Source organism: Cyprinus carpio, chromosome A10, assembly GCF_018340385.1.
Source record: "Cyprinus carpio isolate SPL01 chromosome A10, ASM1834038v1, whole genome shotgun sequence".
NCBI classification, from domain to species: domain Eukaryota; kingdom Metazoa; phylum Chordata; class Actinopteri; order Cypriniformes; family Cyprinidae; genus Cyprinus; species Cyprinus carpio.
This window is the reverse complement of record NC_056581.1, coordinates 5,385,387-5,400,956: the sequence shown is the minus strand read 5'-3', so window position 1 is coordinate 5,400,956 and position 15,570 is coordinate 5,385,387. Positions and strand designations below refer to the sequence as shown.

At 35.1% G+C, this 15,570-nt stretch overlaps 1 protein-coding gene across 2 annotated transcripts; it reads left to right on the top strand.

Moving 5' to 3' along the window:
* Positions 1–277: 277 nt before the first annotated feature.
* LOC109054570 (cytosolic purine 5'-nucleotidase-like) lies at positions 278–13,073 on the top strand. Of its 2 annotated transcripts, XM_042764845.1 has the most exons (19): positions 278–424; positions 2,611–2,686; positions 2,774–2,891; positions 5,753–5,848; positions 7,142–7,233; positions 7,318–7,375; positions 8,441–8,534; positions 9,172–9,225; positions 9,323–9,406; positions 9,535–9,576; positions 9,700–9,801; positions 10,864–10,930; positions 11,029–11,199; positions 11,280–11,331; positions 11,566–11,626; positions 11,767–11,943; positions 12,094–12,180; positions 12,382–12,500; positions 12,606–13,073. In XM_042764845.1, exons 2-18 carry the CDS (start codon positions 2,668–2,670, stop codon positions 12,463–12,465), a joined length of 1,458 nt encoding a protein of 485 aa, XP_042620779.1. In that variant the 5' UTR covers positions 278–424; positions 2,611–2,667; the 3' UTR covers positions 12,466–12,500; positions 12,606–13,073. The 2 variants fall into 2 exon arrangements, with proteins under 2 accessions (XP_042620779.1, XP_042620778.1); XM_042764844.1 differs by having other exon boundaries at positions 12,382–13,073.
* Positions 13,074–15,570: the final 2,497 nt, after the last annotated feature.

The window sequence follows — 15,570 nt, the reverse complement described above, 5'->3', positions numbered from 1 at the left end:
TGTTCTCCTCTCGTGAATGTGAATGTAGGGAGGAAGGCTGCGCTACATGAAATATTGATGCGAGGTTAATTGTAAATGCTCATGAATGTGGTGAGTCCGGCGGTATCGACTGTCAAGTGTTTAGGCGCTGAACGCGAGCTTTGCGCGTGCGACGCTCTGATAACACAATCTACAGCTCGAGCTGCGCGCTGCAGCCAAACTTCACCCGTGCTCGCGTGCATCCTACACACGCCCAAATTACGCACATAGGGCTCCTGTTTACACGCCAAACCCGAGGAAAACTTACACTGGTGATGTCAGCATCATGGTACAATTTAAAGCGCAAAGAGGAGTTTCGTGACAGCTTCGCACTGCTGGTTATTATAACAGAGCAGACCCGCACTCTCGCGATGGAGTCGCGCGCCGCCAAAAGAGAAATCATCAGCAGGTAAGAACAGGGTAGCTACTTTTACACATTCATCCAGGTGCAAACAACAGCGTTAAACGAAACTCAGAGGCACAGCTCTTAGTATGTGTTTGTTTTAATAAGATGATATACTTTAGCTCCACTGACAGGCTTTGGGTTTCTTGCTTTTCATGGATATAGATTGACCTGCAGCATCACACACTTTCACACACACCTGGACCAATGCTCCAGATAATATCTAAACAAAATATAACTTTTTCAAACAATAACACCATGGATATTTCTTAAAACAATAACTGTTAATTGAATTTTAAAGGAATTTATTTATTTATTTGAAAGTGTTACAATGTAATTACTGACATACTACAGGGTTAGGGTTGGTTGATTGTAATTATGTGTAATTTACAGTGACTCTTATAGTGGGTACATGTAACATATAAGAAGGACACTGTAAGATTAGTATTCAGTATTATTTGTTTACTTATTTATTCATTAATTAATTCATGTACTCATTCATTGAGTTAGCTGGTCTGGTTTGTTTGATTACACTCTTATCTATTTAAAGATTAAAGACTGATTGTTTCTGTTCTCTTTGATTAGTTAGTCATAGATGAGCAGTCACATCTGTTTCAGATTATTACCTTTTTGTCATCATCAAGGTTTTGGACATAGACTTAAAGGAATAGTTATTACATAAAATTATTATTATTTTAACTCCGTATGACTTTGTTTCTTCTGTGGAACACAAAAGGATGAGTAAACTGAATGCTCAATTTAGGATGATCTATCCCTTTATGAATTCATGTTTGTCAACAAACGTGAAAGAAAAAAAAACCTGTGATAAGAAAGTTGTATATGACATTGCCAACACATGACTAATGACACGACCTCTTTTACATCTTCAGCTGAACCCGAGTGAGTCACTGAGATGCGCCATAAAACATTAATTGTTGAGAATAAAAACAATATTCATCAAGAAACTATTTGCTTTTTCAACAAATTTCAAATTTTCAATATGTAACCCAATAGACATTTTGAGATATAAATACTGAGATTTGAGATATAAATTGTTGATTATTCATATATATATAATATATATATATATATATATATATCTATATATATATATACACCCACACCAACACACACACATACATTTAAATGTAGTCATTTCGCAGATGCTTTTATCCCAAAGCGATTTACAAAGTGAGGACAATAGAAGCAATCAAACCAACAAAAGAGCAACAATATGAAAGTGCTGTGACAAGTCCCAGTTAGCCTAACAGTACACATAGGAAGTTTTATTTATTTATTTTTTACAATAAATAAAAAGAAAGCAAGTATACAGAATAGAAAAAGAATAGAGAACACTAGTGTTAGATGTATATTTATATGTATTTCAGCACGGCAGACACTTAATATGTCAAATGAACTATGCTTTCTTGTTAGAATTTTGCATAGACCTCAATACTTGATACACAAACCTCAATGGTGACAATCAACCACGTAAAACGTGATCAGCCAAAAGTGTCTTAATTTCACAACACAACAAATTTGTTCAGACAACCGTGTTTAAGAAATTCACATTTCTTAGTTTTGTTTTTGTTTGTTGTTGTTGTTTTTTGCTTATACTGTATAAACATTTCCAGCTTTCTTTCTCATATTCAATATTAATTGACTGTTGAGCTTGTAACATTTAAAATATTATTTGATTTAATCAAAATGGCATTGTCTATTTTTAGATTTCTTAGTCAGTACTTTCCACACTAAATATAAAAGCGTGACTGGCTTACTTAGAAAAACTGCCAAGAAGAGAGAGTGCCAGTTGGCTGTTCCTTCACTCTACGTCTTTACGTCTTTTACGCGGCAGTTACCTCACACCAGCTGGACCAACTGGACTGATGTCATATGTGAGGGACCTGATAAGAACAGACCTAAACTGTGCTGCGTGATACATAGGACCATGTGATAAGCACTGAACATGTTTGATTACAAACACTTTGTAAATGACTACTTTTGGCGGTATAACGTGTTCTTGTAGATCAACTGATATAGCATGGCCTAAACAACACTCAGGTTGTGGGTTTGATTGTAACTTGAATGCAGTGTAGGTTACTGTGGATTAAAGCAAATCGATAACTGTGAGAAATGTAGTGTTGACCTACCCATCAAAGTGAAGAAAATAACCTCCTGTCTTTCCCTTCAGGGTGTTTGTGAACCGGAGTTTGACGCTTGAAAACATCAAGTGCTATGGCTTCGACATGGATTACACTCTGGCAGGTGAGAGCGTTTATAGCGCCTCTGGGACAAGCTGTCAGACTGTGTGTGAAGTGCTTCACACACAATCCACTCTCTTGTTTTCTACAGTGTATAAGTCTCCAGAGTATGAGAGTCTGGGCTTTGAGCTGCTCAGGGACAGGTTGGTGTCAATGGGATATCCACACGAGCTGCTGGGCTATATGTACGACCCCAGCTTCCCCACGCGGTACGTGTTGCTCCCTTAATGGCTCTGGATTAGGCTATATCGGGTCAGTGAGCTCTAAAGGCTTTTAAGGCTTGCTGTGTGTGTCGGCGCAAGCAGAACATTGACTATGTTTACATGCACATCATTTCTTATTATCCATATTCTAGTTAAAGGGATCGTTCACCCAAAAATGAAAATTGTGTCATGAATTACTCACCCTCCACTTGTTCCAAACCTGTGTGAGTTTCTTTCTTCTGTTGAGCACAAAAGAAGACATTCTTAAGAATGTTAGTAATCATACAGTTCAGAATCAGAAATGCTTTATTGCCAAGTGTGTTTACACAAACAAGGAATTCGTCTTGGTGTCAGGAGCTTCCAGTACAGAAAGTACAGACATAGAACAAACAAAAATAACATAAAATAAAATAAAAACAACAATAAAAAAGAGAATAGACAATAAATAAAATAATAATAACAATACAGTAATAAAATATAGAGAAAAAGAAAAGAGAAAGAAGAAGAAAATAGAGAAAAAGCAAATATCAGTTGCCGGTAGCCGTTGAGTTTCATAGTATGGAAAGAAAATAGTATGGAAGTCAATGGCTACCATCAACTGTTTGGCTACAAACATTCTTCAAAATATCTTCTTTTGTGTTAGACAGAAGAAAGAAACTCATACAGGTTTGAAACAAGTGGAGCGTGAGTAAATCATGACGGTTTTCATTTCTGAGTAACATTGCGTCACAAAAAATCTGTTCTATTGATTTCAATGGGAAGGGTGATTCACAACAGGCAAAATTTAAACAACTTAAACAGTAAAAACTGTATAGTAACAACAGTATAGAATGCAATAAATTCCAAAATGTAGCTCATGAGAATCCTTTAGTATCTCAGAAAAAAGGTACAAAACTGTGGTACCCTTTCAAAAGTATTAGGTATACTTCAGGGGACATCAGATGCAAAACACACTTACACACTGTTTGTTTGCATATAATGTGTCTTAGCAGTGTGTTGCTAATGATAAAAATCCATTCATTCCTTTTTTTTAATCCACAAAAACACTAAACAGTCTCCATTATAAAGCCGTTTTGATTTTCTGAGCAGTATGATGTCATAATGTTCAGGCCCCACCCACAACCGCTGACGGACTGTCCCATATTAGCATATCTCCGCCCTCAGCCAGATTTACTATACACATACTAAAAACATTTACAAAACAGATTCGTAAGCAATGCAGGTGATCTGTAGTTGGATGTAAGAGTGAACATAAGAGTCTTAATTTTCTCCCAACATCAGAGCCACTGAATACACAAAAAAACAGAAGAGAGGGGTGGGGTGAGCAGAGCTCATTAGCATTTAAAGACACATGGTCGCTGTGAACAGAGCTGTTTCTGACAAGATAAAAGGGTGTTGTTTTATACAGCCAAGTATGTTACAGACATTTCATGAAGACTCTAAAGAATCATACCAACTTGTGGAAAATGGGCATCTGATTTCCCCTTTAAAGTGCTTATATGTACCTTTAAGGTATATGTTCTATTAAGGGGTAAAAATGGTACAAAGATGTACCTTTTAGCTTTTGTACCTCAATTCCAGTCATGGGGACCCCCTGCTTTGCACAACTCAGTTCAGTTCATGTATCTCTCTCCTAACGATCTGATAATCTGATTAAGGTGTGTTAAATAAGTTAGACATGCAAAATGTGCAGAGCAGGGGGTCCCCAGGACTGGAATTGAGAACCAGGCTTAGGGTACTGCTCCAGTGACAGGACTGTATTGATTTAGGGTCATTTGCTTTTTAGTCAATGCAAAATTCCATTCATAACTCAAAATCCAGTCACTTCCATTTGAAATTGGTTGAATTTTTGAAAAAGAATCATGTGTATCAGGTACTCTGATTTGTACTCTGCATGATAAAACTATAAACGCAAAGATTTTTAATATAGTGCATGATGAGACCAGAAATGTGTATTAAGAAGTCAAAGGATTAGTTTTGATTTATGTTGACTTTATTATTTGGACAAAAGTTTCTTTCTTTTGTCTTGTCCTTTAACTGCATTTGTCTCATATCACTCAAAATTATTAATTACACTACATTAATTATTTTCTTTTTTTATGTATTTAAAATAAGTCTACTATGCTCACCAAGGCAGCATTAATTAAATAAAAAATACAGTAAATGTAAATGATGAATTATGAAATAAATATTGTGAAATATTATTTATATAATTTAAAATAACTTTTTTATATTTGAATATATTTTAAAATGCTAAATATTTTTGTGAAAAAATGTGATCTGATTTTATTATCCTAAATTTTTCAAGATTCTTTGATGAATAGAAAGGTCAAAATAACAAAATAGAAATCTTTTGTAACAATGTAAAAGTTTTTACTGTCACGTTTGATCAATTATAGCATCCTTGCTGAATAAAAGTATTTATAAAAAAAAAAAAAAACTTTTGAACAGTAGTACACATGATCACATAATTCCAATATGAGCTGATTTCTTTAGTATAAGACAGTATAAGTATAAATGGACCTTAAGTGCACTTCATTCATCTGGAAACCAGTCAGTTTGTAGTCACTTTTGAGCCTTTTATAAACCATTCATGAGAGACTTTGTGGGCAACCATACAAATAGAAACGTCCTGCGTTACACCAGTCTCAAGGGTCTCATGAAGCAGAAGGTCACTTGAGGTCATTATTAAAGCAGACTGAATACCAAACGTAGACAGTTAAACTCTCTTCTCAATGATACTGCTGGGGGATCTCTTGTGTTAACTCCTTAGAGGGCCATATTTTGCTATAAATGATTCACTTGTCTGAATGCTTACAGTCTCTGCTTCTTTCAAATGTTCTCTCTCTTTCTCCTCTTCTCTCCAGAGGTCTGGTGTACGATAGCACGTATGGTAACCTGTTGAAAATAGACTCCAATGGAAACATCCTGGTATGCACTCACGGCTTTGAGTACCTGAGAAAGTGAGTGAGATGGTTCATTGCAGCGCGGGTCAGTGGTGTATTGAGTGAGAGTTTTCTCACAAATGCCCCCTCGAACTTTCACTGACACCAGAGGATTTCAACAAAGTAGAGTGCTGTGTGGGACAAAACATTAAAGAGAGCCAGGCTGAAAGCCAATAAACCCAATGTGAGGGAACGGTGAGGTCAAGAGCTGTTAAAAACAGATCAAGAAGTACAAGGATCAGTGTAGAAACACTAGCACAGCAGAGCAAGCCATTTAGACTTTAATATCGCAATTTAATGCATTAAAGTTCTCATGCAATTATTATAGCAATGGTTAGTCTAAACATAATATCTGAATCATAGCGCAACTGTTTTCAACACTGATAATAATAAGAAATGCAAATCAGCATATTCGAAAGACTGGAGTAACAATGCTGAAAATTCAAAATTCTATTTTAAAATATATTAAAATAGAAACAAGATATTTTAAACTATAATAATATATCACAATATTACTGTTTTTACGGTATTTTTGAAATGCAGCCTTAATGAGCAAAGACACGTTCAAAAACATAAAAAAGGGTACACACTCAAACTGTTAAACGGTAGTGTATATATAATAAAATATTTATATCTTATATATCATGAAACATTTAATCTGACCTCCTGAGGCGGATGAACAACAGGGTTAAGAAGAAATGTTTTAAGCCCTATTTTATAGTCTTTTTATAGAAAAAAATGTCTTGTTTGAGACCCAACCACTCTATTTAGCTCTAACACGGATGATGGACTCGTAGATGTTGCTGTTGATTTCTTAGTATGGGTTTGTGGGACTGATGAAAGAGGTTAAGGACAAGTGTAACTGGACCATTGACTTTGAGTTCTTGTATAGAAGTCCTGGCTCTCCTTTTAAAACACACTACCAGATTTACAAGTTCATATTCACACAGATTTAAAATTAGTAGTGGCATTTTTATTATTCTTCTCAAACTCGAGGACAAACAGAGCGTGGATCAGCATTGTGAGTGTCCTCATGTATAAGACAGCATAATAAATGGTGTTTCATCAGACGTGGGGTATTGTGGGCACAGTTTTATTTAGCAAGGGATCAGTTGTTTGAGAACAGTAGTTGTTAGAGCTCTCTCAACACTGGCTGCTGTGACATATTAGCTGGGCAGCTCAGTGGCAGACTGTTATTGCTCTGTCACCAGCTTTCCAATGCGTTTCAAATGCTTTATATATATATATATGGTGTGTCAGGAAGCTTATTTACCTGCTGTTATTCTCATTAAGATGTGTGTCTGTTCGCAGCGGACAGGTCGATGAGTATTATCCAAACAAGTTCATCCAGAGGGACGACACGAACCGCTTCTACGTCCTCAACACGCTTTTCAACCTATCAGGTACAATGACAGCGACACATTTACATGGTGGAGTGAAAGGATAATTGATTCTGTTAACACGATTGGTCCCTCTCCTTTTCTCAGAGACGTATCTGTATGCGTGCCTGGTTGACTTTTTCACCAAAAGCAGCAGATACAAAAAGTGAGTGAATTATTCTTTAATTGCAAGAGTCATGGCTCTTTTACAGCGTCACTGTCTATCAGACAGTGAGTGATATTCATAATTAGTCATGTTTGTTAAAGCAAGCATCGCTATTAATCTTGTTTATGCTTATAGCTAGGGATATCAATAAACCTTTATGATTATTTCAGACTGTTCACACGGCACACGTTAAAACCCAGAACACATTAGCAACCAGATAACAAAGCCCTAGCAAGCCAAATTTATTCAAATAAATATTAAAAATGATTAAATTAATGAAAAAGTTAGTCATAAAAAATCTATGTTTTAAATGGAACAGTTTTTTTATTTTTTAAGAAAAGAAAAACCCATCAGTATTATTCAGAGGCACAAACTGAGCAAAAATATGCAATTTGACGCAGATGTTATTTATATGGCCAAAATGCACGATTAAATTCTAATAGCTTGTAATGTAAATCACATCTTTATGACTGTAAAGCAGACTGCTTACATAAAATACTGATATATATCAGTTTTCATTCTGTTTATCCCAATAATATGTATTAGTAGGATGATATCTAATTGCTTAGTTTTATGATCAAAGCTCTGTAGGTTTTATTGTGGAACAAAACTATGCAAAGCAAAATGATGATTAAGAGATGAATGAATAAACGTTCCTCAAAAGCCTGAAGATCATATCTGATATTCACATTTGAACATGATTTTTTTCTGAAAAGTGATGTATGGATAATTAAGAAACTTAAGTTGCTTCAGTCCCGTAAATGTTGATCTTGAAATATTCCTAACAATATAAGAATTATTCTTACACTTATTTTATAAAAATCATTTAAAATTTCACAGTAGAAACAGATGCGAACCAGGACCCTACTTTAAACTAAAATGCCTTTTACTTGCTAAAAAAGTATAAACTATCAATCAGATTATAAAAGGCATGAAGTAGACTGTGTACAACAGTTTTTCAGCAAACTTTTGATCATGTTGATAGTTTAGACTGTTGGGTTTATTTATGGTAAACTTAAAATACGCCCAATAGGTGTCCAAAATCACTCTTTCTCTCTTATTTAGTTGCATGAAAGGGTTCAAACACGGTGACTTGTTCATGTCACACAGAAGCATGTTTCAGGACGTGAGGGATGCCATGGATTACCTTCACGACACGGTAACCATTTTTATGTCAACTAATTTTATGATTCTACTTGTTCACCTTCTCATGAAACAATTTACTTCCAAAGTTACTTCAAATTAAAATATGACTTTAAAGGTAGGGTAGGTGATTTCGGAGAGGCTGTAGCAATAGCAAGCTAGCTTTGAAAGCACAAGATCCCACCCTCCCAGCAAATCACTCTCCAAAGCCACGCCTCCTCACACACAGGCAGATGAGAGACGTGTTGGTGGAGGGCTGAATGCAGTGCTGGCAGATTAGCTCATGTCTCATTCACCGGTGAGAATACATTACAGTACAAAGCGCATAATATTACAATAATAACACCTTCCGTTCTCGCTCGGCCTGCAATAGCGTTATGGGCAGCGCTGATGACCCAACATGTCCGTGCGAACAGGGTGTGCGGAGGTATGCAAATACATACACGCTTTCCACAGACGATATAAATACATATAAATACATTTAGACCACTTAACTTAGTGATTGCTATAGGAGTGTGTAGAGACTTTCAACTGGCATAAAAAAATACTTTTGAACCAAATCACCTACCCTGCCTTTAAGAGCAGAAAATAATCACTCCCTGTACAATGTGAGTGTTTCACACTACTAAGTCATTGTTATTTTTGTCCTATAGGGCACTCTGAAGGAAAGAACTCTGAAGAACCTGGACAAGTATGTGATTAAAGATGTAAGTGGTAATTACGTATATATATATATATATATATATGAATAGAGGTATTTGTATGTGCCAAAAGACTCGCTCATATATGTATTATTTTGTCTAGCCTCGTCTTCCTGTGTTACTGAGCCGCATCAAAGAGGTCGCCAAAGTGTTCCTGGCCACTAACAGTGACTTCAATTACACCGAGGTAAGAAGAGCGCCGGCCCCCTAGAAATAATTCAAACTGCCACTGACAGGCTGCATATCATTGCATGCTATCATTGATATTCATAATTCCTTTTTAATAATGCTGCATTACATGTTTTCTCAAATTAGGCAATTATGAAATACTTACTGGATTTTCCATCTGGCTCTAAGGTAAGCAGCATGATCTCTCTATAAGTGACACAAAAACCAGTGCTTAGTGTTTACTCTGAGAAATTGCTTGTGACTGTTCTTGATCGCACACATAAAGATATATAAATTACTCCGGTTGTCTAGAACCCCAAGAAACCGTGGCGCTCATACTTTGATCTGGTGGTGGTGGACACGAAGAAGCCCTTGTTCTTTGCAGGGGGCACAGTGTTACGACAGGTAGACACGGTGAGTTATTAATGTTGTGTGCACTGCTACAAACATACAGAAAAAGCTTTACACTCTTTTAATTAAAGCATTTATTCAGGCAAAAAGGGGGAGTGAAAACTATTATACCTGATTATTTCATAACAATGAGAACTTGTGTGAATCTGAAGCCTGTCAAGAACATGCCTAGACCTTATTTTACCCCAAAACCAGGGAGAAAACATTTAGAAACATTACCAATACACTACAAATGCAAACATTACACTTAGGGTAAAGTACATTTCTCCCCATTTCTCTTTGAAGTGAATTGAAAAGTTTTGTTCCCAGTAACATAAATCCTACCATTATGTTAAAAATATTATAGCCTTTAAATATGCTAATTATAATAAAAGTCTGTCCCAGACAAGATAATATAGTTAATATGTCATAAAAATGGTCTAAAATGATATAAATTATATTATAAAATGTTATTTTATTATAAAATAATAAAAATCTCTGTGCTATGTGGGGTGACATAAAACCTAGACATTTATATTTCTTAAATATTCTGCAAGGAGGCATTAAATTGTTCAAAAGTGACAGTCAAAACATTTATAATGTTCAAATTAATGCTGTTTTTTACTTTCTATTAATCAAAGAAAATTCTGAAAAAGTAGCATGGCTTCTACAAAAATATGAAGCAGCACAATTATTTTCAACTGATATTTTTTTCTTTCTTCAAGATTCTTGAGCATTAAATCTGTATATTAGTATGATTTCTGAAGTATCATGTGACACTGAAAACTGGAGTAATGGCTGCTGAAAATTCAGCTTTGCATCACAGAAATAAATGACATGTTAAAATATATTCAAATAGAAAACTGTTATTTTCAATTAAAATACTATTTAACAATATTACTGCATGTTTGATCAAATAAATGCAGCCTTGGTTAAAACAATCCCAAATGCTGAACAGTAGTATATTAGTTACATTAGTAAGCCGTTGTTTCATAAACATTGAGTCACTTTGAGTTTAGTGAAATATCAGCAAACATCCAGTCTAAATTAGGATTGCACTTAAATCTCATCATTCTCCTTTTGTAGGACACTGGGAAGCTGCGTATCGGCACATACACCGGAGACCTTCAGCATGGGACAGTGTATTCTGGAGGTAGTCAGATGTTCTTCTCATCAGGATCTGTTCGCTAGGCTTGCACGGATGCACTCCTTTGGCTTATGTCAGTTATCCTTATTCAACCCCTTTCTTAGGATCTTCTGATATTGTCTGTGATTTGCTGGATGTTAGGGGGAAAGACATCCTCTATGTGGGGGATCACATCTTTGGCGATATCCTCAAGTCAAAGAAACGTCAAGGCTGGAAGACTTTCCTGGTGGTTCCTGAGCTTGTGAAGGAGCTGCAGGTGTGGGCTGACAAAGCCAGTGAGTGTGTGCTCATTAATAAAGTACCTTTAATATTTCATGTTTGATAAAGAATGCCTGAAAATACTGTCTTTTTATAGATATGTTCGAGGAGTTAAAACATCTTGACATCTTCCTCGCAGAATTATATCAGTGAGTATGATTTCGTCTCACATAGGTGGTGCGATACTTGACATGATCAATAGATGGCGCAAGAGGGCTGTTCTTCATTGACATTAATTAGATTTTTATTTTTATTATAGTAAATGTTAGATTATACTGGCTTTTATGTTATGATTCAAGACATTATTTTGTCTCTTCATGAACTTTTTTCTGGGTATTTATGGACAGCGAAACCTGAAACTGTTCTTCATTCTATCCCATCAGGCATTTGGACAGCGGAAGTCAAGAGTGCCCGGATATTACTGCAATTCAGAACAGGATAAAGGTGAGCTCTGAGGATCATCTCGTACTTTACTCGGATGTTTTCCCATCTGACTTCTTGCAAAACATCCAGAATTTTGTTTAAACCAAAGAAACTCTAAAGTACCGGAACTGTTATTCTCAAGCAGTTCATGTGTGTTTCAGATGGTGACGTACGGCATGGATCTGTGCTATGGGAAAATGGGCAGTCTTTTACGCTGTGGTTCCACAAAAACCCTCTTTGCCAGTCAGTTACTGCGCTACGCAGATATATACTCCACCTGCTGCCTTAACCTCCTAAACTACCCCTTCAGCTACCTCTTCAGAGCCCCTCTTGTCCTGGTAAACCTGTCCTGCCTAACGACATTGGAATATAATTGTTTTGTCTCATTAATTATGAATATTATTTCTATATATTATACTGTAAGTATCTGTAAACATCATGAACAGGTTCTGCTGGTGTTTTATGTTTATTTTGGCTGAATGTTGCAGCTCCCACACGAGGCCGCTGTGGAGTCTCAGACTAAAGAGCAGATGGCAGAGCTGTCGGAGCACATGCTCCAAACCACCAGCATCAAGGTTTCAAGACACACTCACTTCATTCGTCATTCTCATAATTTTCTTATATATTTTGAGATCATTTTGTTGTATTCCTTAAACGCATTACACCCAAACATCAAGTGTTACAATATTATCCTCCCATGTCTTCTGTTTTAAATTGTTTTATTTTCCTTTTTTAAATATTAAAGTGATTTACATCATTACGTCTTTCCCACACAGCGGCAATGTGAGTGTGAAGACGGTGACTGTGGACAAGAAGATAATTGTGCCCGAAATAACCCACCTACAGCCACAGAGACATGAGGACTGAGTGCTTGCTTTCGTTTTTTTTTACTGCTGTAAAAATGAGCTTTTTTATCTAGTGTGTATGTTTTACTTTAACACTTTCCATTCCTGCCTTTAAATTGTGTTTTGATGCACAGTGCTTGTGTGTTTTTTTGCAGTATTCACTTTAACTTGAGTATGATTCCACTTCTGCGGGTAATTGTGATTTAAAAGGAATTTGCCTTTAAGTTTATTTTTTATATATATGTTAACAAGTTCTTTAAGTTAACAGCTTTTGTGTTGTTATTTGTAAAGCAAGTGTAAAACCTTTATTTAACCATTTTATAAAACTTTTATATTCTGTGTATTTAATGTAAGACCTTTGATAGAATGTTCTCAGTCTTTTGTACGTCAGTCATAAATGCATGAACACTGAAGAAATGGGTTGCAGGATTTTAAAGTCAGATGTTTATTTGCATATGATTATCATATCTCTTCCCATGTGACAGAATCCCTACAATAATGCAGGGATTGACATAAAATTAAGAAAGTAACTTTAAAAATGTTTCTGTGATTTAATAGGCTATTTATGTATTTACTATTTTTCATAAGCATACTGACAAGCAATATTAAAGCGCTATATTTTAGACTTTTTGTTGTCATTTATTTCTAATGTTATTGAACTCGTGAATATTAAGTTAATTTCCTGTTGTAATGAGTTAAACTAGAGTCGGTTCCTGCAACTTATCATCGGTCTTTGAAGATAAGGAACTGTATTAAATCGACAAATTCGTAAAAACCGGTGATTAAACACGCAAGTAAAAAACCTTTTAATCGGAGGCGTGTAAATTAATCAACAAACGGACATCTTCAGGAAAATCTCTGTATGTTATGCTGTCCGTGAGATGGCAGCAAAGACTAGCCTATAGTGTGCACACGACCTGACAGTGAAGACCTTTCCTCTTATCATAATCAGCTACTATTAGCACATAATTAGAAAATCATCATTACTAACTTTGATTTTGTATAAAGTGTAAACAGCTCGTTTATAATAAGCCGCTACTCTCTTCATGGAGAACGGTATAAACATTATAAATGATTAATTACCAAAGTAACAACATTTATTACTACAGATATCTATACCTACAGTGATGATCATAAATGTAAAGGTATGGGAACAGGTCCTACTGTGTAAATCAAGCGTGATTACGAAAGAATAGCGTGTTATTTACATTCAGAAGAAAGAGTTTCAGTTCACAGAGGACTGTGTGTGTGTGAGCAGGAACACAAACCCGTGAGGCTTTTAGAGAAACACAGATCGTGATTTTGTTGGTTGAACTATTAGATATGTTTGTTAAACTATTATTGCTTAACTGTAACCTAGCGGTCCATTAAAATGGTCTTGACCTTCATGACTGAATCACTAACATCATAAAACAAACATCATTTTGACAATTAATTCATTGCAGTACAATCTTTTAATTATATATATATATAAAAAAAAAAACAGTTTAGGAAAACATTCCTAATGAAGTAACATAAATCGCATGCCATTAAGTAAATGTCAAACTGTAGTGTTGACTGCATTTGTCAAGCAAAGCCATTCAAAAGAAAAATAATAAAATAATATTTTTCTTTAAATTATGGGAGCACAAGTCCGACATTACCCACAAACCAACATTTGGTAGCAGACCAAATAAAAAGATTTATTGTAAAAAAAAAAAACTTAAGTTTAATAATCAACAATAACACTTGATTTTTTAAAAAAAGAACTTCTGACCCTGTTTTGTAGCCTGTATTCTTGGAAAGTGTCTGATGAAAACAATTAGGTTCTCCAACAGAAGATTTGACACTGAAGGTTTTGATCAGTGATAATTTTTTTTTTTTTATGTATCCCAATGTGTGAAGTCTTGTAATTCCTGTACTAAACCCTTAGTATTGACTGTCCTTTGACTTTAACTGGGTCTAGTATCACACACACTCAATTTCAAACAGATGCAGCTAAAATTCAGTTTCTACATCACAAATAACAATGTAGTGGTTTTAAGACACAGACCTTCTTCATATCCATATTCTGGCAGCTTGACAATCCTAAGACGATTTGAGTCAATTAAAGATTTAATAACACTTTTAAATGTTTAACTCAAGTGGCCTTTGACCCTTTTTGAGCGACCTTCAAATGAAACACTGGAGTGCAATTCAGTGGTAATTAACTTGTTGCATCATGTCTAACAGTTCAACCATCAAACCAAAACAAGGTGTAACTGATATTAAAACCAAACACACTGGTTTTTGTTTTTTTCTCCATAATCAAAAAAGCAGTAGTGACATTAGATTAAAATATAGATGAGTTGATTATTGAGCAATCTATTTATGAGAAGTGCAAGCGTCCTGCGGTCTTAAAAATTCAAGTTTTTCACTCTCAAGAAAGAGGGGTTTCACAGTGATTCCACATAGATTTGGTTCTTAAAAGAAGTCATTTTTTATTTTATTTTACATTTTAATAATCTAAAGAACCTTTTTTCCACTGTTAAAAAAAAAGGTCCAATGGAATGATTCCATGGATGATGAAGGTTCCTCATGGAACTAAAAATTCTGTTAAACATTCTTAAAACTAAAGGTTCTAAAAAGGAAATCTGTGGTTTCATGAAGAAACCCATGAACCCATTCTACAAACAGTTGTTTAAAAAAAAAAAAAAAAAAAAAAAAAGGTTCTTTATTGACATCTGTGGTTTCATGAAGAACTTTCATGGAATCTTTCCATTGGACAATTAATTAATTAATTTATTTTTTAACAGTGGAAAAGGGTTCTTTAGATTTTTAAAAATGTTCTTCACACTAAGAAGAGAATGATTCTTTTAAAAAATATTCACTGAAAGGTTCTTTCGGGAACTAAAAATGGTTCTTCTATGGCATTGTTGCAAAAAACCTTTTTTGAAACATTTAATTTTAAGAGTGATAGTGAAAAATGTTCTTCACACAGAGTTAAAAAAATGGTTCTTTTAAAAACCGTTCTCTGAAAGGTTCTCGGAAGCAAAAACAGCTCTTCAACCATCTGAAAACCCCTTTAGGAAGTTTCATTTTGTAAAGTGTGATGATATGTCCCGTATGATAGTGCCACAGACACATATCATCTCCCATTCC